This window comes from Mauremys reevesii, unplaced genomic scaffold, assembly GCF_016161935.1.
Source record: "Mauremys reevesii isolate NIE-2019 unplaced genomic scaffold, ASM1616193v1 Contig60, whole genome shotgun sequence".
NCBI classification, from domain to species: domain Eukaryota; kingdom Metazoa; phylum Chordata; order Testudines; family Geoemydidae; genus Mauremys; species Mauremys reevesii.
The window spans coordinates 176,470-201,100 of NW_024100874.1; the positions used below are offsets into that span (position 1 = coordinate 176,470).

The 24,631-nt window shown below is 46.5% G+C and overlaps 1 protein-coding gene across 6 annotated transcripts in view; it reads right to left on the reverse strand.

Annotated features, from left to right (window-relative positions):
- The window catches only part of LOC120394480 (gametocyte-specific factor 1-like), a 63,986-nt gene that overhangs the window by 35,640 nt on the left and 3,715 nt on the right, over nt 1-24,631 (reverse strand). For 2 of the 6 annotated variants that reach the window (XM_039518713.1, XM_039518711.1), the window contains exons 2-8: nt 16,283-16,397; nt 11,130-11,230; nt 9,572-9,698; nt 8,163-8,246; nt 7,641-7,704; nt 2,805-2,899; nt 880-1,286 (exon numbers count right to left, since the gene is read on the reverse strand). In XM_039518713.1, coding sequence (XP_039374647.1) covers nt 1,063-1,286; nt 2,805-2,899; nt 7,641-7,704; nt 8,163-8,246; nt 9,572-9,698; nt 11,130-11,230; nt 16,283-16,304 — 717 coding nt within the window. In that variant the 5' untranslated portion in view covers nt 16,305-16,397 and the 3' untranslated portion in view covers nt 880-1,062. Of the gene's footprint in view, nt 1-879; nt 1,287-2,804; nt 2,900-7,640; nt 7,705-8,162; nt 8,247-9,571; nt 9,699-11,129; nt 11,231-16,282; nt 16,398-16,602; nt 16,624-18,081; nt 18,132-24,631 lie in introns of those variants that run through there. The other 4 variants (XM_039518712.1, XM_039518710.1, XM_039518709.1 and 1 more) reach the window with 4 other exon arrangements.

The following is a 24,631-nucleotide window of genomic DNA, read 5'->3' on the forward strand; positions in this document are numbered from 1 at the left end:
CTTATCAATGGAATCCTCAACCAAAATGTGAGGAAGGAGAGGCGTACACCCTCTAACTTTTGACAATAATTCAAGGTCAGCCAGCCACCAAGAACAGCACCATTCATATTCTGGTTTTGGATAAAACACCTGATCTTTCCTACATCATAGAAACCTTCCTCCCTCCAAGCCTATAGCAATAAAGTAACCATTAAACAAGTTCTGAATCAATCGTCTTTCTTCCCAATTTAGTTTTAACAAAAAAAGCTTCAATGTAAGTAGCTATGGGAGATAACAGTGCAACTACTAGGTATCAGTGGGGGAAGTGTGCTAGTTATGTCCTGGATACACTGGTCTGTTAAGTGTTATTGCTTTTAATATGCTAATGCAAACACTGTAATAGAGTATTAGTGTCCCAATGTACTGTAGCTTGTTTTAACTTACTGTAATACTAGAAGAGGTGCATGTGAAGCTCTCTAAAAGTTGACACTACAGCAGTGATAGTCCCAAGCCAGCATGCATAGGGCTGGGGGTGGGGAAGGGGAGTGCATCTAGGTATAGGTAACATCTCTCACACCAAACAGGAACTTCTCCACAGTTCATTGCAATTTGGAAGTGTGATTATTATACCTTGTCTTACAAACACCAAACACCATTACATATGCACAAGGTCAATAATTCCCCCCTCTCTCCCCATATACAGAGTTGTGCTTCTGGATATAGTATCTGTCTGAGATTATTATTGAGCTCCCAGCTCTTCAGGAAGCAGTGAAGAGTCAGCAGCCAAGCCACAGGCTGAATCCTATTGCAAACAGTATGGGTGATGCATGAGGCATTCTGAAGCAAGAGGAGATTACTGGAAAACTTTAAATAAGACACAGAAAGAATAAAGTTTTCCTGGGTTTTGTTACTGTCGGATTTATTGTATGATGTATAGTAAGTGTTTAATATAAAAATCAGGTAGTAGGGTTTAGAATGTTACAACAAGAGATTACGCTATTACCATTATCCAGTCCGCTTGCACACTACTATTTTGAATTAGTGATAATTCACAGAGAGAGAAAGAAGAAAGAGGGGAGGGGGTTAAGCACGGGAAGGGGGGCAATAACTCAAAGTCTCTCCTTTGCCTCCTGGTCCTGCCACTCCCTCAGCCCCCTCCGCAAGGGAGAGCCCGGCGTCATCCTCGCCTCCCTGCTCCACTGGACCAACTTCAGCGCACAGAGACATCAGCGGCTGGCGTCCCCGCGCACCCCCCGGAGCAGAGCGGCGTCTCGACTGCAGCAGAGTCATTCCCCGGGCTGCCGCTGCTTGCAGAGAAAAGACGCCACTGAAGAGAGACCACGAGAAACACCCCCGCCCGCCTTTTTCTTTCCTTCTCCACCTCCTCCGTCGGCACCAGCTGGGCTTCAGAGCTACCTTACCCACCGCGTGGCCGCCTCGCTCTGCATGGGGCTGCCGGGGGCCAACGGGACTGCTGCTTCTCAGCCCCCTCCCACCGTGCTGCCGCCCCTTCCCCTCCCGGCAGAGCCCACCCCTGCCTGGGCGGCATGTGCCAAGCGGGGCTCAGCTTAGCGAGCCGGGCAGCTGCGGGTGGGCAGGCAGGAGCCTCCTCCTCCTCATCCCCGGGGAGCCAGGCAACCAGCCGCTGTCACCGGCAGCCTGGGAGCAAGCCGGGCTGGGGATGCGGGAAGGCAGTGCAGAGCTGAGAGCCAGCTGGCGGACGCACGCAAAACCTGGCTCCAGAGTCCAGTGCTGTCTGGAAAGGCGCCACTTTTGGAAAAGGTGCTGGGGGGGGGGGGAGCAGCCGCTCCCCCTGTTCTCCCCCTAGCTATGCTCTGGGTGGTAGGGGGTGCAGGTGTCTGGGCTGGGGGGTGTCCCACAGCTGGATGCTGGGGGTGTGGATGTCAGACAAGATGTGTCCAGCTGACACGTGTGACACACTCAGACAGGTGCCCAACAAAAGCGTAACAGAGAAACAGGAACTGGGCTGTTGTAGGAGTTTCTTTGACTCTCTACTTCTGGGGGAATCTTTTTTGCTGGCTGACAGGTATTTTGAATTAAATTACCAAAATAACTGAAACTGGTGTGATTATATTGTGTTTTGATAAATAAAATATGCAGATTTTTAAAATATTGTGGGCAGAATGTTTAATTTTTTAGTGCAGAATTCCCTCAGGAGTACACATTACTACACCACTATGTGGGTGGCTTCCTATGTGAACACTTACTTCAAATAACAAAGACCTTTTCAGTTTAGGTTACATTCCTTGGAAGTAATCCCTTGGAGGTTTCCTTGGATAGACACACCCTAGCTATGAGATTTCAATCAGGTTTTGCAAAACCAAACCAAACGCTACAGCTGCTACACACATGTACAGCTTCCACTGACTCCCGTAGCAGCTACACCTGAAGAACTACAACTGTGTTGCGCTCCACTGTGCCAAACTCAGACCTGTTTGTAAGCCTCAACTTTTGTTCAACCAATAGCAGTGAATAATAATCTGATATTTAGATGTCAGAGGCCATAGTAATGGGGGCAATACATGGAGCCAGACAACCTTTGCCACAATGCCGCCTACAGTAAAATAAAACCTGGACACAGAGGATACTCCACCCACCACAGAAATGCACCTGCTTCTAGGGAGAACTGTGTTACAGAGCTCTCCATCTCCACTTGCTGATGGTGGAAATAAAAGCATTTCAGTTCATGTAGGAGAATGCTGACACACGGAATACAAATACAGAGAAAAGTTATCACGTTCCACTTTGAGCTAACATGTAGGCCCCAGCTTACAGAATGGGAGACCACCTGCCTTTGCACTTACTGCTTTTCCAGGATAGGCTATATGGCAAGGACCTGGGTGCTCTCATGCCTGGCATTAGGTTATTCTTTAGTTCCATCACTACGCTGGACCCAGGGCTGAAAGAGATCAAATAAGAATTATCCTACACACGTGTACTTCTTCTAGCCAAGTATCTTTTACTATAAATATTTGAGTATTTTCTAACATTGAAGAAGACAGAGTATGTTAATTTAAACAAACCTTCATGCAATCAGAACAGTTACTTCTATAAAGGCTAGACAAAAGTGTAGAATACGGTGATGCCATTTACTTTTTGACTAAAATCCCCAATTAATCAGTTAACCAAACAAGAAATAAATAAGCCAAAGACAGCAAGAAAAATCAGAGTTAAAGCTTGATTATAAATATTGCACTGCCCTCAACTGTAAATGGCATCTCAGCACACATGCCCTAGTTGTCTCTATATACGCAGACTTCATGCAGATGTCGAACAGTAAATGCCAGTGAAAATGAGGTAGGATCAGAGGCTAAAACAGGGAAAGAAAAAGTTAAAAATGACTTAGACAAGTTGAATGTCTTCAAGTTGGGAGGGCCTGATGAAATACATCCTAAAATACACAAGGTGCTGACTGAGGAGATATCTGAGCCATAAGCGATTATCTTTGAAAAGTCATGGAAGACAGGAGAGATTCCAGAGGACTGGAAAAGGGGCAAATATAGTGCCAATCTAGAAAAAGGGAATAAGGACAATCTGGGAATTACAGACCAGTCAGCTTAACATCAGTACCTGGAAAGATAATGGAGAAAACAATTAAGCAATCCAATTGCAGAATCCTAGAAAATAAGGTGATAAGTAACAGTCAGCATGGATTTGCCATGAACAAATCGTGTCAAACCAACCTAATAGCTTTCTTTGACAGGGTAACAAGCCTTGTGGATGGGGGAGGGGAGTGGTAGATGTGGTGCATCTTAAGTTTAATAGGACTTTTTTTGATTCTGACTTGCATGACCTCCTTGTAAACAAACTAAGGAAATTCAACCTAGATTGAGCTACTATAAGGTAGGTGAATAACTGGTTGGAAAATCGTTCACAGAGAGTATGTGGTTCACAGTCAAGCTGGAAGGGCATATTGAGTGGGGTCCCACAGGCATCAGTTCTGGGTCCAGTTCTGTTCAATATCTTCATCAGTGATTTAGATAATGGCATAGAGCACATTTATAAAGTTTGCAGATGATACCAAGCTGCAAGGGGTTGAAAGCGCCTTGGAGGATAGGATTAAAATTCAAAGTTACCTGGACAAACTGGAGAAATGGTCTGAAGTAAATAGGATGTGCGACACTACACTCCATATTCATCATAGTAATATTATTAGGATATGATCATGGCATAATTATGAAGCATTTTGTACAAGATGGGTCATGTAAGGAGTCATTGGGAAAATTATGATTTGCTGAATACAAGTATCCTATTTGTAGGCATGTATCGTTTTTGTATCTGAAATTATGAATATTGACTAGGTATCTATATTTCAGATGGGCTTACTCTAGAAAACACCCACAGCCAGCCTTTCAGATACAACAATGAAAAAGCCAAAGAAGGTTACTGGCTCATCAACAAAGACAATTGGCTGTGGAATAGCTTAGCCTTCGTGGAAGGCCAGCCTGTAAGTTATGGCTGCTACGACTCTGCAAGGGCATGTGACCAGATCACATGTCTCTGGACTCCATTTTGGGTACCTGAATTTTTCCACAAACTGGTCTGGAAACCAAGTTTGAAACAGAGTTCCTGCCATATGAAAAAGCTATACAAGGCAGAGAGTGACATCATCGGTTGTCTTCACTCCCCTACAACTCAACAGACAGAAGCTCTGAAAGAAAAAGTCTTGGAACGGGATACAAGATCCCAAGCTGCATAACAAATGCAGCTTGTCCCTTAAGGATCTGCAAGCCTGCTTATATTGTCAGCCAGGGTGCGAATTTGCTAATTCATATCCAATCTTTCTAGAATTTTAGGCTTAGTTTGCGGTTCTGTTTATTTACTAGGTAATCCGCTTTGGTCTGTGTTCTATCACTTATAATCACTTAAAGCAAAAAACAAGTTTATTAACTACAGAAGATAGATTTTATCTAAACCCGTGTGCCTGTGACCAAAGTGTCTTGGGAAAAATCTCAGCCTGCTTAACACAAGTATGCATGGTCCTCTCCACATTGAGGGAATGGCAAACTGGGTAATAAATTCATACTGGTCGATTTTTTGATCAGGGCAGGATGGTACAACTCTGGGGTCCCAGGCCGGGGGTTATTTTGGCTGTAGTCTCTCTATTGTTGGTTCATGCAGTGGCTGTCCAAAGCCTGCATGCAACTGCAGCTGGGTGTGTCCCTGCCTGTGTGAATGCTGGTGGGAGCAGTCTATAGCCTGTCACAGCAGCACAGTGCTAAGAGGGAGCCCAGGCTGGTGAGTCACAGGGCTCAGTGAAACCCCAGTTCCAGGTGGCACCCCGGGGGGAACCAATCACAGGATGAAATTCAATAAGGACAAATCCAGAGTACAGGTCTGTCATCTTACGTGCATTTAACATGCACGAATTCAGCTTCTGTGGCTGGCAAAAAAAGAGAAAAATAATTTAAATACTGTTCCTGTAGTGCGGGCGATTCCGCCTGCCATTCAACTCAATGTAATTTTGACTATACGCCGTTTTCACTTTACGCACTGACCGCGGAACGTAACCCCAGCGTAAGATGAGACAGACCTGTACTCCACTATCAGTTGCGCACATACAAAATGGGAAATGACTGCCCAGGATGGAGCACTGAAGAACAAGATCTGGGGGTCATAGTGGATCACAAGCTAAATATGAGTCAACATCATTTTGAGATGCATTAGCAGGAGTGTTGTAAGCAAGATCCGAGAAGTAATTCTTCAGTTGACATTTAATCAGCATGGAGTAGAGCAGGGGTATTGTGTCCAATTCTGGGGGCCACATTTCAGGAAAGATGTGGAAAAATTGAAAAAAGTCCAGAGAAGAGCGTCAAACATGATTCAAGGGCTAGAAAACATGACCTATGAGGGAAGATTGGAAAAAAATGGGCTTGTTTAGTCTGGAGAAGAGAAGACTGAGAAGGGACGTGATAACAGTTTTCAAGTAGATAAAAGGTTGTTACAAGGAAAAAGGAGAAAAATTCTTCTCTTTAACCTCTGAGAATAGGACAAGAAACAATGGGCTTAAATTTCAGCATGGTTTAGGTTGGACATTAGGAAAAACTTCCTGTCAGGGTGGTTAAGCACTGGAATAAATTGCCTAGGAAGGTTGTGGAATCTCCATCACTGGAGATTTTTAAGAGCAGGTTAGACAGACAGCTGTGAGGGATAGTCTGGATCAGTGATCTTCAAACTCTTTTTCTGGTGACCTAGATGATCCAAAAGAGCTGGGGATGAGGGGTCTGGGAGGGGCTCAGGGCTGGGGCAGAGAGTTGGGGTGTGGGGTGAGGGCTGAGGTGGGGCCAGGAATGAGGGATTCAGGGTGTGGGAGGGGGCTCTGGGCTGGGGCACGGTGTTGGGGTGAAGAAGGGGGGAGTCAAGGCTCTAGGCTGGGGCCAGGGATACAGGGTTTGGGGTCCAAGAGGGAGCTCTGGGTTTGGGGGGGCTGAAGGCTGGGGCACGGGGTTATCTCGGACAGCTCGCGGTCAGTGGCACAGCAGAGGTGAAGAGGAAGGCTTCCTGCCTGTCCTGGCACCACGGACCACGCTGTGCCCCGGAAGCAGCCAGCAGCAGGTCCAGCTCCTAGACAGAGGCGTGCAAGTGACTCCGCGTGGCTGTCGCCCACAGGCACTGCCCCCCACCAGCTCCCAGTGCAGAGCCGGTGCTCGGGGCAGGGGCAGCACATGCAGCCCCGTGGCTCCCCCCCCACCCCGCCCCCTAGGAGACGGACCTGCTGCTGGCCGCGTCGAGGGCGCAGCACGGTGTCGGAACACGTAGGGATTAGCCTGCTTTAGCTGGGCAGCACCGCCGACAGGACTTTTAATAGCCCAGTCAGCAGTGCTGACCAGAGCCACCGCAACCCAGTGCCTTCTGTTCTGTGACCCACTTCTGGGCCACAACCCACGGTTTGAAAAGCACTTGTCTAGATAATACCTAGTCCTGCCATGAGTGCAGGGGCCTGGACTAGATGACCTCTCGAGGTTCCTTTCAGTCCTTCAATTCTGTGTCACTGTTACAGGCTGTAGGAGGCCGTACGTTGATGACCTTTGATTAGACAGGTAAGGCATAGTACAATGATTTGGTTGTTCAGGGGTGAGACAGATAATGACCAGACACATTATGCTTTATTTTCCGAACCTACATTGTGATTACACTTCAAAAATAAAATTATTTCTGACTCAGGGCTCTAACTGCCTGCAAAATCTCCTGGCTGTTAAAAGTTATTTGTAGCAGGTCATGAGAGATTAGATTAGTGTCAGAAGTTTAAGCCTAAATTGCCTAAGAGCTGACATCAGTCTGCATTTCTATCATGCCCAGCATAACAGTTTAATGTTTAATAACCCCCCCAATAAATATATAACCAGTGGGGATTGAAACCAGGACCATCAGCACTAATAGTACTACAGTAGAACTAGAGGAGTAACCATTATCTGGTAGCAATAGTATGTTCTTATACTCTCCTATGGATCTGCAACTAAAAGGAGACAGGAAACACTGACCAAGAGGCATAAGAATGTTGATTCATCCAGTGGGAACTCCCCCACCATCACCCCAAAGTAAATTGCATCTGCCCATCAACACAGCAGCATGAGTTACAAGTAGTTTGAAAGCACATCTTCTATGAAAAGCACTGTCACAAGAAATACACCTTTTGTTACCTGTTGTTTATGCCACTATTGAACGTGCCCCAAACGAACACAGAATCTGATTGCTCCTGTAGCTCTGCCAAAGGAAACAGACATCATTGTGGCTCAGAACTGAGTAACTTCTGCAAGCGTCATAGCAACACAAAATGAGAAATATGGCAGAGACGCTGCTAGGTTTACAAAATGGAATGAGACTTGAGCTAAGACTTGGCATAAGTGACAGCAAAGCAGGCATTTAATTGAGAAATATAAAGCGTAAAGATCATCATCAATTTCCATTTTCATCAAAGCACAGATGGTGCAACAGACTATATGGAAAACAACAGATGTTTTGTAGAGAATAGCAGGCGTGTCGTAGATCCTGTGAAGCAGGAGAACTTAATTTGTTCAGGGACAGTATAACTGGGTGTCCCCACACATGATCTGTGCAGAGAGCTCTATGGGACCTCTCTCTTAGTCCATGTAACTTCTTTGGGGGCAAGAAGAAGGGAATAGCAGGGGCTGACAGCCACCTTGTGTCATCAACCTCCTCACCTTTATCCCAGTCTTCGTCACATGGGGACGGCTGCCACATGCTGACAGTGTTCATCTCTCTGTGGCAGTTATTCGACTGACTCACTTAAAGCAAAGAAAATTCTTAGTGAGAAAATCTTTTTGGATAAAATACAATCCTATCTTAGGGACATTAATCATTTTTTGACCTAGCTATGCTTTGGAGAGGAGCAGCATACGCTGGAAGCTGATCAGTACTCCCCTAGTCTTAGCAGCAAAAAACTCTTTAGGCCAGGGATGGGCACCTTGAAGGTAGCAAAGGGACACAAAATCCACGAGACCCCTTTGGTGGGCCATACCTTAAGAGGCTATACATTGCCCAGCTCTGAGAGTTTGCTACAACACAGAATGTTTAGCAGGCCAAATCAAATGATCTGGCAGGGTGGTTGCAGCCCCTCATTTGCCAATCCCTGTTTTAAGCCTCTTCTAAAGCTAAACAATTCTGCACACATTTTTCAGCAATGGTGCAGCTGCTCCAACATACGCATTGGGAGAGGGTTCAGGTGTGTTTCTATTGTCATGTCACAAAAATCTGCTCAGGGTTTTTTCACTACTATCATGCTCCAAGCCCTGTCTTCATGAACATGCACATCATTGCTAGCTTCAGTACAACTCTACTTTTGCCAGAGAACAGGTACGTCTTCCAGTGTAGTGATAGCCACATAGACATCAGTGGGGGGAGACATTGGAACACGACCCACATAACCAAGTGATTTAGCTGCTGGGGTGACAGACCTGGACAGTGAACTCCTCATCAGAGCCAACAGCATGGGCAGTGGTAGGAAAGCTTCCCCATAGTCCCCTCCCCAACTTGCCCCACTCTGAACTGGAAGAACCCACCTTCAATTGGGAAAGTTATTCAGCCTTCCTGGCCCAGTCACAGAAGTGAGGATTGTTATGATCTGGACACTTGTCCATTAAGAACTGGACTGAGACCAATTTATTTCACATATGCCACTAGACAGGCTATGAAGATTTTTGGTCACTATCAGGTCAGATCTGCATTGGAGACCCACCTCTCTCATGACCACTATCTTTCCCGCTCTAAGCGGTCCAGATTACCAGCTAGATCTCATTTCAGCACACACAGTTTAGGGCACAATGTACAGTTCCCATTTTAACGCTAAAATCTCTGGCAGATAACACATGTAATGCAAGCCAATTGCCTCTCAGATGCTTAGGAGAATTTGCATGGACACAGAATGAATGAAACTCAAGTCTCCCAGGGCTCCTGCTGCTTCTGTATCACATAGCACTACAGGTAAAGAGTTGCTTATGGAATAATAGAGTATTAAAACAATCTTTAACAGCAAAAATTAAGTTAGAAAGCTGTTAGCCCAAGAGTTCCAGAAGTGACTTTACAGAGCCAAAGGAGTCTAATATTTTCTCACCAATGTCTTGCTCAATGCAGCTTTTGTCATCACAGCTTGATATATGATGTCTGATCTCAGCTCTGGGAACCTGATGGCGGGCATTAAAGGGGCATGTGGCTAGCTGCTGTGCAATATCAGGGTGGTTCTAGAGAAACAGAAAAAGTACGTGCTATCTCACTGAATTCATCCTAGCCCTTGTATTTTCTAGTCACTAGTGAAGGGTTTGTGCAATCTGCATCCTGAAATAGGTTGAAAACATTTAAACAAGGAAAGACAAAACTTAGCTCAGGTCCTGAGCACAAATGCAGTGTAGAAACAGTGAAGCATATGCATCCTTTATGATAGAGGCTATGGTTGTTCATTTTTACATGTAAACACCACCCTGATTTTCTCTCATTGAAGATCAGCCCCAGAACAAACACAGTGAAACCGTTGCAGTGTCATCACTGGCATGGTTCGATGCACAGATGAAATTGCCCTAAAAAGCCTACACGGGGAGTAAGTGCCTTGAAACCCTAAATAATTCAGCCACTTTATTTTTAAATTAAGTAAGCAACAGACTAGAGAACAAGTTCCTGCCTGCACTAGAGCTTAAGTCTTTGCAGTAAATTTAACTCTCCTGAAACAGGAGGGAAGTTACTCAATGTTCCAGCTGAGGCCACATCTATATTGGGGGCGTTCTGCCAGTAGAGGTAAACGAGTGTGGACACAGAAGAGCGCTACTATCCCCCACTGAATGAAGAGCCTTTACCCTTAGAAAAGAGCAAGGCAACAGAGAGGAAGAACACACACTGCTCAGGCTTGCTCTGCACAGTTTTTAATACTACTATAGCTATGCTGGCTAGGGGTGTAATTCCTAACCAATACAGTTATACAGTACATCATCTTAACATGTGGATGCAGTTATACCTGTATAAGTGTGCTCCTATCAGTACAACTAATATACACTAGCACTGGAGAGGTTAAAATAAGCTACTGACTGAGAGGACAAAAGAAAGGAGCAGCTTCTTCTGTTAAATATATAGCATTCTAGCCCAGAATAGAAGACTGAGAAGAGAGAAAAAGTTTCAGACCGATGTACATTGAACTGAGTTATTAGCAATATAAAAAAAAAAGATGGTTTACTTTGCAATCAGAGCAGTGCAGCTGCTAAAGAATTAGCTGCAACATCAGATCATTTTTGCTTTGGCCAGCCAGAAGGCATCCATATAACACTGGTTGCATCTGCTCCATCCCCTGAAGTGGGAAGCAAATACCTGGGTCCCATGAGTGAACTGATGGAAGAGAATACGATCCCCATCACTAACCTAGGTATTCTGAAGAACCTAGATCACCTTTCTTCAGGGCAAATGCACTGATCTGAAGTGCATTACTAAATATGAACTGGATGCTTTTACTAAGTGGTAAATGGATAACAGAGATATAAATATGAAATAAAGATGGCTTCTTCCAGTCTAATAGCAAGTGAATGCATCCTTCTAGCAAAAGGCAACAAAGCATACTGAGCTCACCATGCATTAACTTTTACAAAAATATGATTTCCCAAGTGCATTAGAGACCTTACACCCTGTCCTACCTTCCTGCACTTTATAAGATGATAGGGAAACCGACAGGCTCGGATTTGATGATAGCGATCATATGGACATTGTATTAACTTCTCTGGATCCAAAGCATCAACTGGAGGAGAAGGAATAAAAAGACAAGAAAACATTCTGCCAAACAAGATCTAAGAACATCATCAACACAATTAACAAGTGTGGAAACATACTAGGTACTGGAGCTTTCCTCTAATGGTGTTAAGCCATGAATTTTTAATAGCCTAGACAAAAATTTAAAATTGCTACATTGGCACTCATTGTGTACACCCAACCAAATTCACTTTGGACTTTTGGTGAATGGAATATTAAATTAAAAATGAGGAAAGTGTAGTCAGTAGTGCAGAGTGGCCAGTACATATCAATGAGTACACTTATGTAGAACAGTGAGCTGGAAATACACACATTACTATAAAAACCTTTGAAGCTACCAAATTAGCTAGCTGTATAGCAGTGACATGCTAAGGGTCAGCAGAAGCATGGCATTCTGAAGTAAATCCTTTTGCATTTATCTTCAATGCTCAAAGGCCATCTCTGCTGGAGTAAGAAAAAAAATCAAACTAAAACAAACATGGCTGGAGTTAAGGCTGCAATTTGCACTACAGAGCACTTGGCCCTATAAAGTGCAGAGGTTGGCAGGTGCTTAAGAGCCCAACACCCACTGAATATAGTGAGGGCCTAAGTCACAGGCACTTTTTGAAAATGTTCCCTCCTAGTCCACACTAGGAATCAGAGAGGCACGAGTCACCTTAATCACTTAAAAGTTACATAGAAGGGACAAGGTAGGTGAGGACCAACTTCCAATAGTGAGAGAGACAAGCTTTCAAGCATACACAGATCTCTTCTTCAGGATTCAGTTTGTGTTCGTGCAGCAGCTTTCCTGCCACTACAAATGTGTCTCCCCTCACACCTTCCATGCTATTTACCCACATTTGTATCAGTGTACAGAGGGCATGCACACAAAGGAACAAGGGACAACAGACTGTGGGATGTTCTCTAGAGAGCTGGAAGTAAGGGGAAGGGCCAGATTGATTACATAAACCAGTGTTTTTAAATTTTTTTGATACCAGGGACCAGCTTGCAGCCTTTCTAAACAGTGTCAGAGAGACCAGAGGGACAGGCCACTGAGAAAGACTGACACAGGTCACTAGGACAAATGGCTACTTTTGACAAAGTGTGAATTGTCAATGTTTGTATGAATACTGTGCACCTCAGTTTTCCCTATGTGTTGCACAAGTATCTAGGCGGTGGGATAAAGGTGTGAGAGCTTTGCAGATACCCCAAGAGGGAAGGTACAAGTGCCATCTAGCTACCTGGGCCCAGCCAATGGTTGGACATTCTGTATCCTGAGGCCCATTCTCTGCAAGAGCCAGTCGGAGGAATTAGAGAACAAAGAGGTGGAGGCCAGGTGACCAGTTTGCCTGGGCAACAGCATACAGGATGGAGGAGGGGCAACTGGGTGTGACTGAGAGTGAGCTGCTGAAAGCTGGTCAGTCTCCTGGTTTGGGACTGAGCGGGAGAACCCAGGGCTCTGGGTCTCCTTAAGATGGACTTTGCTTTAACTTCCTGCTTTCTGTGCTAACAAGATTCTGCTCTATGATTTGTTTCAGACGACTAATAAACCCTTCTGTTTTACACCGTCGGGGGTGCATGGCCCCTTAGGGGGGCATGCAAGGTTTCCTCAGGTGTTCAATTCAGGTGGACTCGCTGCAGGCAGCTTATGGTGTGAAACAGGGATGCTGAACGCTCAGAGGTCAGACCCAGGAGGAGCTGAAGCCCAGGCGGTTTGTCCTAGTGAGCGTGCGCCCCGAGGGGTGGTCACACTACAAGAGGGTCCTGTCTGATGGCTAGTCTACACTACTGCGCTGCTCTAGTGAGTCTGGTGAAAACGCACTATGCTGACTGGAGAGCCCTCTCCCATCAGCATAATTACTCCACCTCAGCAAGAGACGGAAGCTATGACAGCAGGAGAGTGTCCCCCACTGACTTAGGGCTGGTGTGGACAGCTCAGGTGATGCGTTGATCAGGGGGGTGGCTTTTTCACATCTATGATTGACAAATTATATCGACTTAAGAGGTAGTGTAGACAAGCCCTGAACTTCATCCAATGGTTCCAGAGCACCAAGCCTGTGTACCCATGAATTACTCTGTGTGTGTGTGTGGGGGGGGGGGGCGAGGAGAGTCATCCCCAGTGCATCAAACCAGCGCCATATGCCAGGCTAGGCCTCTGAAGAGGGCAGCTCCCTTACCCAACCATGGTACTAACTAGGACTGTATATTAATCACAATTAACTCATGCGATTAAATAAAATCACAATTAAAAATTAATCACGATTACTCGCAGTTTTAATCATTGCACTGTTACACAACAGTATACCAACTGAAGTATAAAATATTTTTGGATGTTTTCTACATTTTCAAATATATTGATTTCAATTACGACACAGAATACAAAAGATACAGTGCTCACTCTTGTTTTTATTACAAATATTTGCACTGTAAAAATGATAAATAGTATTTTTCAATTCACCTCATACAAGTAGTGTGGTACAATCTCTTTATTGTGAAAATGCAACTTACAAATGTAGATGTGTTACATAACTGCACTCAAAAACAAAACATAAAACTTTAGAGTCCACAAGTCCACTGAGTCCTACTTCTTGTTCAGCCAATCGCTAAGAAAAACAAGTTTGTTTACATTTATGGGAGATACTGCTACTCACTTCTCATTTACAATGTCACCTGAAACTCAGAACAGGAGTTTGTATGGCACATTTGTAGCCAGCATTGCAAGGTATTTATATGCCAGATATGCTAAACATTCATATGCCCCTTCATGCTTCAGCCACATTTCAGAAGTCATGCTTCCATGCTGATGACACTTGTTAAAAAAACAACACGTTAAATAATTTGAGACTGAACTCTTTGGGGGAGAATTGTAGGTTTCCTTCTCTGTTTTACCCACATTTTGCCATATATTTCACGTTCTAGCAGTCTCAGATGATGACCCAACACATGTTGTTCATTTTAAGGACAATTTTTAACTGCAGATTTGACAAAATGCAAAAAAGGTACAAATGTGAGATTTCTAAAGATAGCTACAGCACTCAACCCAAGATTTAAGAATCTGAAGTGCCTTCGAAAATCTGAGAGGGATGAGGTGTGGAGCATGTTTTCAGAAGTCTTAAAAGAACAATACTCCAATGTGTAAACTACAGAACCCAAACCACCAAAAAAGAAATTCAACCTTCTGCTAGTGGCATCTGACTCAGATTATGAAAGTAACATGCGTTGGGCCACACTGCCTTAGATCGTTATTGAGCAGAACTTGTCGTCAGCATGGACACATGTCCTCTGGAATGGTGGTTGAAGGGACATATGAATCTTTAGCGCAGGGGTCAGAACCTTTCAGAAGTGGTGTGCCGAGTCTTCATTTATTCACTCTAATTTAAGGTTTTGCATGCCAGTAATACATTTTAATGTTTTTAGAAGGTCTCTTTCTATAAGTCTATAATATAGAACTAAACTATTGTTGTATGTAAAGTAAATGATGTTTTTAAAATGTTTAAGAAGCTTCATTTAAAATTAAATTAAAATGCAGAGCCTCCCAGACCAGTGGCCAAGACCCAGGCCGTGTGAATGCCACTGAAAATCAGCTCACGTGCCACCTTCGGCACACGTACCATAGGTTGCCTATCCCTGCTTTAGCGCATCTGGCACTTAAGTATCTTGCGACGCTGGCTACAACAGTGCCATGTGAACGCCTGTTCTCATTCCAGGTGACGTAAACAAGAAGTGGGCAGCATTATCTCCTGCAAATGTAAACAAACTTGTTTATCTTAGCAATTGGCTGAACAAGTAGTAAGACTGACTGTAGGTGTAGGCTCTAAAGTTTTAGATTGTTTTAGGATGCAATTTTTTTGGTCCATAATTCTACATTTGTAAGTTCAACTTTCATGATAAAGAGATTGCACTATATTATTTATATTACATGAACTGAAAAATACTATTTTTTTACAGTACAAACACTTGTAATAAAAAATAAATATAAGTGAGCACTGTACACTTTGTATTCTGTGTTGTAATTGAAATCAATGTATTTGAAAATGTAGAAAACATCCACATATATTTAAATAAATAGTATTCTCTTACTGTTTAATCGTGTGATTAACCTGTTTAATTGTTTGACAGCCCTAGAACTAACAGGATATTAACCTTGGTAAGGCAACTGGTAATAAAGTAAATTATGAAATGTGGCATGGATAGGGCCTTAATAAGAAGTCACTTTACTGGGATGATCCCCAGGAAACTGATTTAGGCCCTGTCTGCACCAGACATGACTGTAGTTTTGTAACCAGTTTGTACCCAACACAGCAAATCTGCTAGTTGGATCGTCCATTTCTCCAGACCGCTGACATGCTGCAGCTGGGGGACATAGTCCACTAGGGTCAGTGTGGGAACCTACACACACAGTGGAGGACTGTAAAATGACAACTTCCTGGAGGCCTTCATGCCTTGAACATTACTGATAAGAACTCTGTGGCTTAGCCAGATTGCATATGCTAAATAAATAAAGTGAACCCCACACAGCTGAGTTACACCCCCACTCCAGCCTTCCCAGCTCACAAAGGTTGGGGCATGGTGTTGCATGTCTGCACCCAATATGCTGCCTAGAAGAGTTTGTCTCAGTACACCCAGTCACCCACCCAGGAACTACATATCACCCAAGCAGTCTCACACCCACCTTGCAAAACCTAGGTATGGTTTCTTGCTGTGATATTGACCCACATCATTGTTTATTGCCTCTAAAGTTTGTGTGGTTTTGAACTGCAAGAAGACCACAAATTCTTTCATTCTGGGACCCAAAATCAGGTGCAGTGAACCACTGCTCTAATACACAGATGCATATATCCACCAAACTTAATGCCTAGAGGAAAGTTACTTCCTAGAAGCCACTCCCTCCTTTTAATCAAGTTTAAGATACTTTAATACTTTCAAAGATCTAAGCTGTCTCTCACTGTATCTTTGCAGGAACCATGAATAGAATCAGAATTGTAGGACTGGAAGGGACCTCCAGACGTCATCTAGTCCAGACCCCTGCATGAATGTTACAAGCCAGCAAAGAAATACTTACCATAGTTGTCTTCTAAATCCATTTTAATGATGCTGAAAGAACGCTGACTTAAGTTTCGCTGGAGGACCCTTTGAGCCAGTCTCTGAGTGTCACTCTCCTCCTTAAAATATTTACCCTATAGACCAAAAATGAAGAGATTCACAGATTGCTAAGGCCAGAAGAGACAATTATGATCATCTAAGAGGTTTCAACCTGTGATCCACAGACCCATGGGGGTCCACAGACTATATCTAGGATTTCCAAAGGGGTCCTGCACCTCCATTCGAAATTTTTTAAGAGTCCACAAATGAAAAAGTTGAAAACTACTGATTTAGGCTGACCTGCATAACACAAGGCATAGGACTGCCCTGACTTAATTCCCATTTGACCTAGTGCAGATCCTTTAGAAAGACATCCAATCTTGATTTCAAAAGTTTGATGGAGAGTCTACCACAACAGCTGGTAATTTTTCCAATGGTTAATTACCCTCATTGTTAAAAATAAGCCTTATTTCCACTCTAAATTTTTCTAGCTTCAACTTGCAAGCACTGGAAATAACTTGAAAGTTATTTCAATTTATTCATCACAGCTACTAAGGGTCAATGATCAACTGCATGACAGCAGCCAGTAGACTTTATATCTATGCTATGTATGCTTAGGACACAAGCTTATAAGGTGGCCCACGTATAACGTGGGCACCTGGAACCTCATATTCTTCTGCCACACACAGAAAGGTTTCCTCCAAGATGCTAAAATCCAAAGATTTATCTGAAACATCCTTCTTGCCCAATAAATTTAAAAGGGTTAAAATAACCAGTTCCCAAGAAAAGTTAAGCCATGTATTTTGAGAGCTCAATTATCTCTTATACACAATTTAGTGCTCCATCCTGAGCCACTCCACCTGCCTGACAGGTCAACACTTTTACACCTAGGCTTTGGCTACACTTACACTTCAAAGCGCTGCCACGGCTGAACTAGAAATGAGCTCCGTTTCACATGTGTGGGTGGTGATCAGGGACAGTCTCAATTTTTGGGTCTTTTTCTTATATAGGCTCCTATTACCCCTCACCCCCGTCCCGATTTTTCACACTTGCTGTCTGGTCACTCTAGGGTGTGCACATGTGTGGGTCCCAGCTGCTCCCTGCCCCCCCCTCATTAAAGCAGGTGTGCAGGGTTACTGCCCTGGGAACTGCAGGGCACCAGTGGATGTGGGGCTGGCTGCAGATAGGGGCGTGGGGCAGGGCTAGCTGGAGGCAGGGAGTGACACGGGCTGGCTGTGGGCAGGTGATGCAGACGGGCGGGCTGCGGGTGGCTGTGGGCAGGGGGTGGCTGCGGGTGGCTGTGGGCAGGGGGCGGCTGCGGGCGGCTGTGGGCTGGGGGGGGCTGCGGGCGGCTGCGGGCCGGGGGTGGCTGCGGGCGGCTGCGGGCAGGGGGCGGCTGCGGGCGGCTGTGGGCAGGGGTGGCTGCGGGCAGGGGCGGCTGCGGGTGGCTGGGGGAAGGGGCTGGCTGCGGGCAGGGGCTGGCTGGGGGCAGAGGGTGGGGCAGGGGCGGCTGGGGGCAGGGGTGGCTGGGGCAGGGGTGGGGCAGAGAAGGAGGGGCTGGCTGTGGGCAGGGGCTGGCTGCGGGCAGGGGTGGCTGGGGCGGCTGGGGGCAGGGGTGGCTGGGGGCAGCTGGGGCAGGAAGGCGGGGAGGGGCGGGGGCTGGCTGTGGGCGGCTGGGGAGGGGGCAGGGGTGGCTGGGGGCAGGGAAGGCGGGGGAGGGGCGCAGACACTCACACGGGGGGAGGGGCTGGGAGCAGCAGGACGCAGCCGGGGACTCACCAGGCAGCAGCAGGAGCCCCAGGGCCAGAGCTCCAAAGAGCAGGAGCAGCAACAGGGCCAGGAGGCAGCTCACATGGCTCTCGCAGCGCAGCGCAGCGCCCCCCGGCGGCCGGGTGGAGGAATTACAGGCTTCCCAGGCAGAGCCCATCAAAGCTTCCCTCGCAGGGAAGCTAGTTAACAAGCGGTTCTAAAACTGCTTCTAAATTTAACAACGGGTTCACGCGAACCGGTGCGAACCGGCTCCAGCTCACCCCTGCTGATGACCCATTCCAGCTGGGGATGTTCTCCAAAGACTTGATTTGAACCTGCAGTTTATTCCATCACTGCTACAATCCTGAACTAAGAACTTTGCCATTAACCAATTCTAGCTCTCATCTCTACCTTTTTCCCTTTATGAATAAACCTTTAGATTTTAGGTTCTAAAGGATTGGCAACAGCGTGATTTGTGGGTAAGATCTGATGTGTACATTGACCTGGGTCTGGGGCTTGATTCTTTGGAATCAAGAGAACCTTTTTCTTTTATTGGGGCGTTGGTTTTCATAACCATTCATCCCCAGGACGAGTGGCACTGGTGGGGATACTGGGAGACTGGAGTGTCTAAGGAAATTGCTTGTGTGACTTGTGATTAGCCAGTGGGGTGAAACCGAAGTCCTTTTTGTCTGGCTGGTTTGATTTGCCTTAGAGGTGGAAAAACCCCAGCCTTGGGCTGTGACTGCCCTGTTTGAGCAATTGGTCCTGAATTGGCTCTCTCAGTTGGGTCCCGCCAGAACTGCATCGCCACAGATCCTTCTATGGGCAAGCCTCAAAATCGCACGTAGTATTACAGATGATTTGAGACCGTACTAAGAAATGTTTGAGGAGCTCAAGAGACAAGAGCTACACTTGCCAATCACCATGTTTTTAAAGAAAAAATAACCAGCAGCAGCAGAGCCTACACAATCAACTTCTCGAGCTGAACCAGAGCCAACCACTTAGTCTACGGCTCGCTCTCCATCACTCAAGCCTGGTCCATCGTCTCCTGAATCGACATCAAGCCCTGATGACTCAATTATAGTGTTGTCAGGGGAAGAGGAAGACTAATCATTGGAGTTTGTACAGTACAAGACTAGCAAGACTATCCAGGATGACTGGTGACTGTTCAGGTTTACAGTACTGTACTGTTTTCATTTTTTATTCTTCTGTTATGTTATTAAAAATATAGTAAAATTGTGCATTTGTAGTCTCTTTTATACTGTACATTGGTGTATACAATACATAGTACTGTACAGGGTTGTATACACAAAACTGTACTTTATGGGTGATTTAAGGGATTTTCAAGGGTCATTTTGACTATAGGAGATTTTCGCTTTACATGCTGACTGCGGGCGTAACCCCAGCGTAAGATGTGACAGACCAGTACAGTCTTCATTGCAGCTCATATGGTAGCGTTTCCATGAGCCCCACCTCCTTTGGTGCACAGGATGGATGGGGCTGATAGAAAGGGCAGCTAGTCAGTGTTCCCTTTTATCTGCATTGGTCAGTGGGTGGCGCTTGTTGTATTCATTTAGATGGAAGATCAGGCCCAGAGAGTCAGAGGTGTTAACGAGACCCTGCAGCTGTCCAACGTTAAACACTCGGATACAAAGTCGGGAGACTGGTATACAGAGACCTCAAGCTGCTTAGTCCCATGGCAAACATCCCTTTAAAAATCTTGGTAACTTTCTACTGAAGATCCAGAAGAAGAAAGAAAAACAGTGACAGCATTGGAGGTGTAAAATACTAAGGAAGGCTTTTATCTTAACAACATTGTTGTTGTTGTTCCCTTTCCCTTGACCAGCAGAGCAGCTTTGCAAAGAAAACCCTCTGACAGTCTCTCAAATTAGTGGGTCTCAGCTTGTGGTCAGCGGACCCTTGGGGGTCTGCAGACTATGGCAAACGGGTCCAAAAAATAAGGCAACTTACAGCGCTGCAGCTGGGACGGTACAGCTACTCCTCTGCAGCGCATGTGGCAAAGCTGCTCTATGCCAATGGGAGAGCTCTCCGGTCGGCGTGAAAAAGCCACTCCAGTGAGCGGCAGGAGCTATGTCAGTGGGAGAAGCTCTCCTGCCAATGATGCACTTATGCCAGCGTAACATATGTCACTCGGGGAAGGGGCATGAGCAACAGACATTTTGACGACATAAGTGGTAATGCAGGCATGGCCCATCCCTTTAGTAGTGTGTCAGAAGAGACACCTTTAAATTGGGGCATGAAGGAGACAGGGAAGAGGACAGATACCCAAACATATTCTTCAAATTGATTTTGAACGCAGTAGACACTGGCAACACTACAGTGCTTCTAGATTCTGAAATGCAAACATGAAATCCTCGTCACCAGCTCTTACTCCAGATTACCAAGGCACTGTGCAAGTTGTGGGCTGTGCTTATTAGTATTTTAAAATTAGGAGTGTAACTTTTAAATAAAGACACATTTCCTATAAATGAGAGAAAGTTATCACGTGACTAATCCAAATAATTTTGCTTTATACATCAGTAGGTGAGAGTTTGAGAATACAGCATGTTTGAAAGAGCGATGGCTTCCGCTGGTTTGCATTTCTTCTTGTAACTCATGAGAACACAGTCCAGACTATAAACAGAAAAATAAGGATTGGAAAAGCGACAGTCCTCTACTCTGCCATCAAAGAGGCATAAAACAATCGTGCAACTTAAAGACTTGAGCTATGGAACACTCAAAGTATTCAACAAAAGGAAATTCTAAATCATTTCCTGTGTTTGTTTTACCATAGTTTCATTCTTGCACAGGACTGGCTTTTAGAATTCATGTACTAGGTATTTCTCACCTATGGTCACAACTCTGTTTGTAGCATCACAGTTAGCTGCTGTAGATTGTGTTGACCCCTCTATGACCCCACTGCTGCTGCTTCTGGCCGCCCTGCCGCAGTCTCTGGGTGTCTCGAGCCGCTTCGCCCAACCCCGGCTGTGGTGCTAGTGGGCAGTTGCCCTGCGGCACCTGCAGGCGGCGCCGTGTGCCCCACAGAGTGGCCCCCAGCCCGAGTGTCCCCTGCTCGGACCCTGCCCGGCCCACCCACAAGGTGTGGGACCTGCTCCCTTGTGGCGCGAACCGCAGCAGCCGCAGGGCACCCCTGCGCACAATGTGCTGCTGCTGCCATGGCTGGCTCTAGGATTTTGCCACCCCAAACAAAACAAAAAAAAGATGGCTGGAATGCCGCCCCTGAAAATGTGCTGCCCCAAGCACGTGCTTGGTTTGCTGGTGCCTAGAGCCGTCCCTGTCTCTTATGCAATCCCTATCTTGTTGTTGTGTAGGTACAGAAGAAGGTAATGGCAACACTGAAGGGCATGGGGGGGGGTCTTGGTAGCTGCCCTTTGTTTAGTTAGGCAGGATGGAACATGTGATTCAAGGCACGAATGGTGTTCCATAGTGATCCCATTGTGTTAAAAATGGTCTAGATTGTGAAGAGACTCATAGGTATTTGTGTTCCATTTTTATCAATACTTAATCAAGAATCCCTTCAAGAATCCCCCTGGAGTGCTGCGCTCCTGTTCGATTGAAAACTCACTTTGCTTTTAGATCCGCTAATCCCAAAAGAATAGTACAATTCTACTCAGGGCCACTGCTCAACTGAACACACAGAACTTAAAAAGAGAGAGTGTGTGTGAAAACAGGAATAAATGTATCATCAAAGAACAGCGATTCAAGCAGGGCCGGCTTTAGGAAGTGCGGGGCCCAATTCGAACATTTTCGGCGGGGCCCCGGCAGGGATGACTAAAAAAAAAAAACCATGTAAAAAAAAGCCTTTCATTTCTTAGCAACCGGTTCCCTGTAAAAAGTTCTGCTTTAAGGGATGTGCCACAGTATGTATTTTTTGTACCAATAGGGTTACCATACGTCCGTATTTTTAAAAATTCCTCCTGGATGGCGATTTAAGAACCAAAAAGCCTGACGTGTCTGGGAAAATACGGATGTACGTTAACCCTACCTAAAGTTCTTTTTTAAAAAGATGGGCCTGAACTAGAAATGAGCTCTGTTTCACATGTGTGGGTCCCTGCCACTCCCTGGGGGTGTGCTAGGGTGACCAGATGTCCAGATTTTATAGGGACAGTCCCGATTTGGGGGTCTTTTTCTTATATAGGATCCTACTACCCCCCACCCCTGTTCCAATTTTTCACACTTGCTGTCTGGTCACCCTAGGGTGTGCACATGTGTGGGTCCCAGCTGTTCCCTGCCCTCTCATTGAAGCAGGTGTGCAGGGTTACTGCCCTGGGAACTGCAGGGCACCAGTGGACATGGGGCTGGCTGGAGGCAGGGCAGGGACTGACTGGAGGTAGGGTCTGGCTGCAAGCAGGGCAAGGGGTGTGGGGCTGGCTGGAGACAGGGGGATGTGGGGTGGGCTGGCTGGCTTCAGGCAGGGCCGCAGGGGGGTGCAGCAAGGGTTGGCAGGCCTGGAGACAGAGGAGTGCGGGACTGGCTGGCTTCAGGCGGGCGTGCAGCAGGGGTTGTCTGGAGACAGGGCAGGGGGTGCGGGGCTGGTGCGGGCAGGGGCTGGGTGCAGACAGGGAGTGTGGGTAAAGGGGGTACAGCCCACCCTGTATGGTAAGTGCCGCCTCCTCCTCCCTCCCCCGCCAGGGTAGCAGCAGCAGCCCGGGGCTTGGGGACTATTTAAAGGGCCAGTGGCTCCCCTGCTTCCACCGCACTAGCCCTTTAAATAGCCATGGGAGTCCTGGGGAAGCGGCAGGGCTCCGGGGGCTATTTAAAGGACCGGGGCAGCAGAGGCAGCTGGAGCCCCCTGCTATCCCAGGACTCTGGGGGTTATTTAAAGGGCCTGGGGCTCCCCTGCTTCTACCACCCTGGCCCTTTAAATAGCCACAGGAGCCCTGGGGAAGTGGCGGGGTTCCAGGGGCTATTTAAAGGGCCAGGGCAGTAGAAGCAAGGGGAGCCCTGGACTTTTTAAATAGCCCCCAGGGCTCCAGCAGTGGGGCTCTGGTGGCAATTTAAAGGGCCTGAGGCTCCAGTCCCTGCTGGGAGCCCCAGGCCCTTTAAATTGCCCCCTGGGGAAGCTGGGCCACCCCGGTACAGCGCACTGGCAGGGCTTGGGTGCAGGGCCCTCTTAAGCGCGGGGCCCGATTTGGGGGAATTGGTTGAATTGGCCTAAAGCCGGCCCTGGATTCAAGTGAGAGAGAGTGAGAATTTTGGAAACAGTTACATATTAAACAAAATCATAACATGCTTTCTAGACACTAAACATGACCAACAAGACGTTATCCTGTCTCCACAAGATCGCTTACCACATATTCTTTCACCAGTATTTTCAATCCTTTGGCTGAGAATCAGGGGCGTAGCCACAGATGGGCCTGGGTGGGTTGCGGCCGACTTACTTAGCAGCCAGGCCCATCCAAATCTGAGCAAAGATGTTGTGCTGCCACAACAGCCTGGGGCTTCACTCAGGCACCTGAAATCCAGGACGGAGCTAAGCACCTGTCCTTCAGAAGGCTACTCTCCAGCAGCTCTGCCTTGCCATTTTCTGAGCTGTGGGACAGAGGGTTCCTGCTGCCCTGACCTCTTGGGGCAGACCGGCCACAGGAGCACATGCCAGCACGCAGCAGTAACACACAATGAAGGACAGCACCACAAAGACGCATTAGTGCCCTAGCTGTTCTGCCATCCCACCCCGCTTCCACCTGGCCATACCATCAGGTCACTAACGCAAGGGGAGGATTGAAATTGGAAAGGAGGTGACGGGAACCACACCCCACGCACAGGGCTTGGGCCTTCCCCCACGCAGAATACAGCATGGGCTGTTTGTGCACCAGGAAATCACCCCCATGCGCAGTGAGGGGCGGATGCCGTGTCTCCCCCTCTGCTGGAGGGGGAATGGTCGGGCCTCCACCTGCAGCTGCTCTGAAGGGAAGTGTGCGCACAAGGCTTGTGTTGTGCAAACCTTGCCCCGTGTAAACACACTCAGAGTCAACCTATGATCCAGCTCTTGTAAAATGCAGCCAGTTAACACCACAGTGACCATGGGGGTAAAGCTGTGGCTTCCTTTTAAGGGTCTACTATTGCCCAAGATCTAAGTCAAGCTGAGGCAGTGTTTGCGTGATGTGCTAATTTCTGAGCTCCCTGATGCCTGCACAGTGTTTGTTATGGCTTCGCCACACATAATGTTGTTCTGTTATTGATCTTAATTTGTTCTGTGGCATTTAATAGTTTATGGTGTTACGTGTCACATCCATGAACACTCTTCCTATCACTGGTCCATCTGTAGTGGACCTATATGTGGATGCCTTGCCCTGATGTTAACAGCTGCAATGAACAAGCATTATTACAATTACCCCTGCTCCTACACAATGCTGCATTCTTAAAAGGCCGAAGTTTATGGAGCCAGGTGCAGATAGTGAGGGGTGCATAACAGCAGCACAGAGACAGGCAAATTCTCTGTGCTGACCATGCCCTTAGCTTCTTACAGAGTGGCCTCCTGTTTATGTACTAAAAATGGAGTAGGCCTCAATTGTGTGCCACTATATACTTTCCATCTTGTACAAGTCCCCAGTTTACA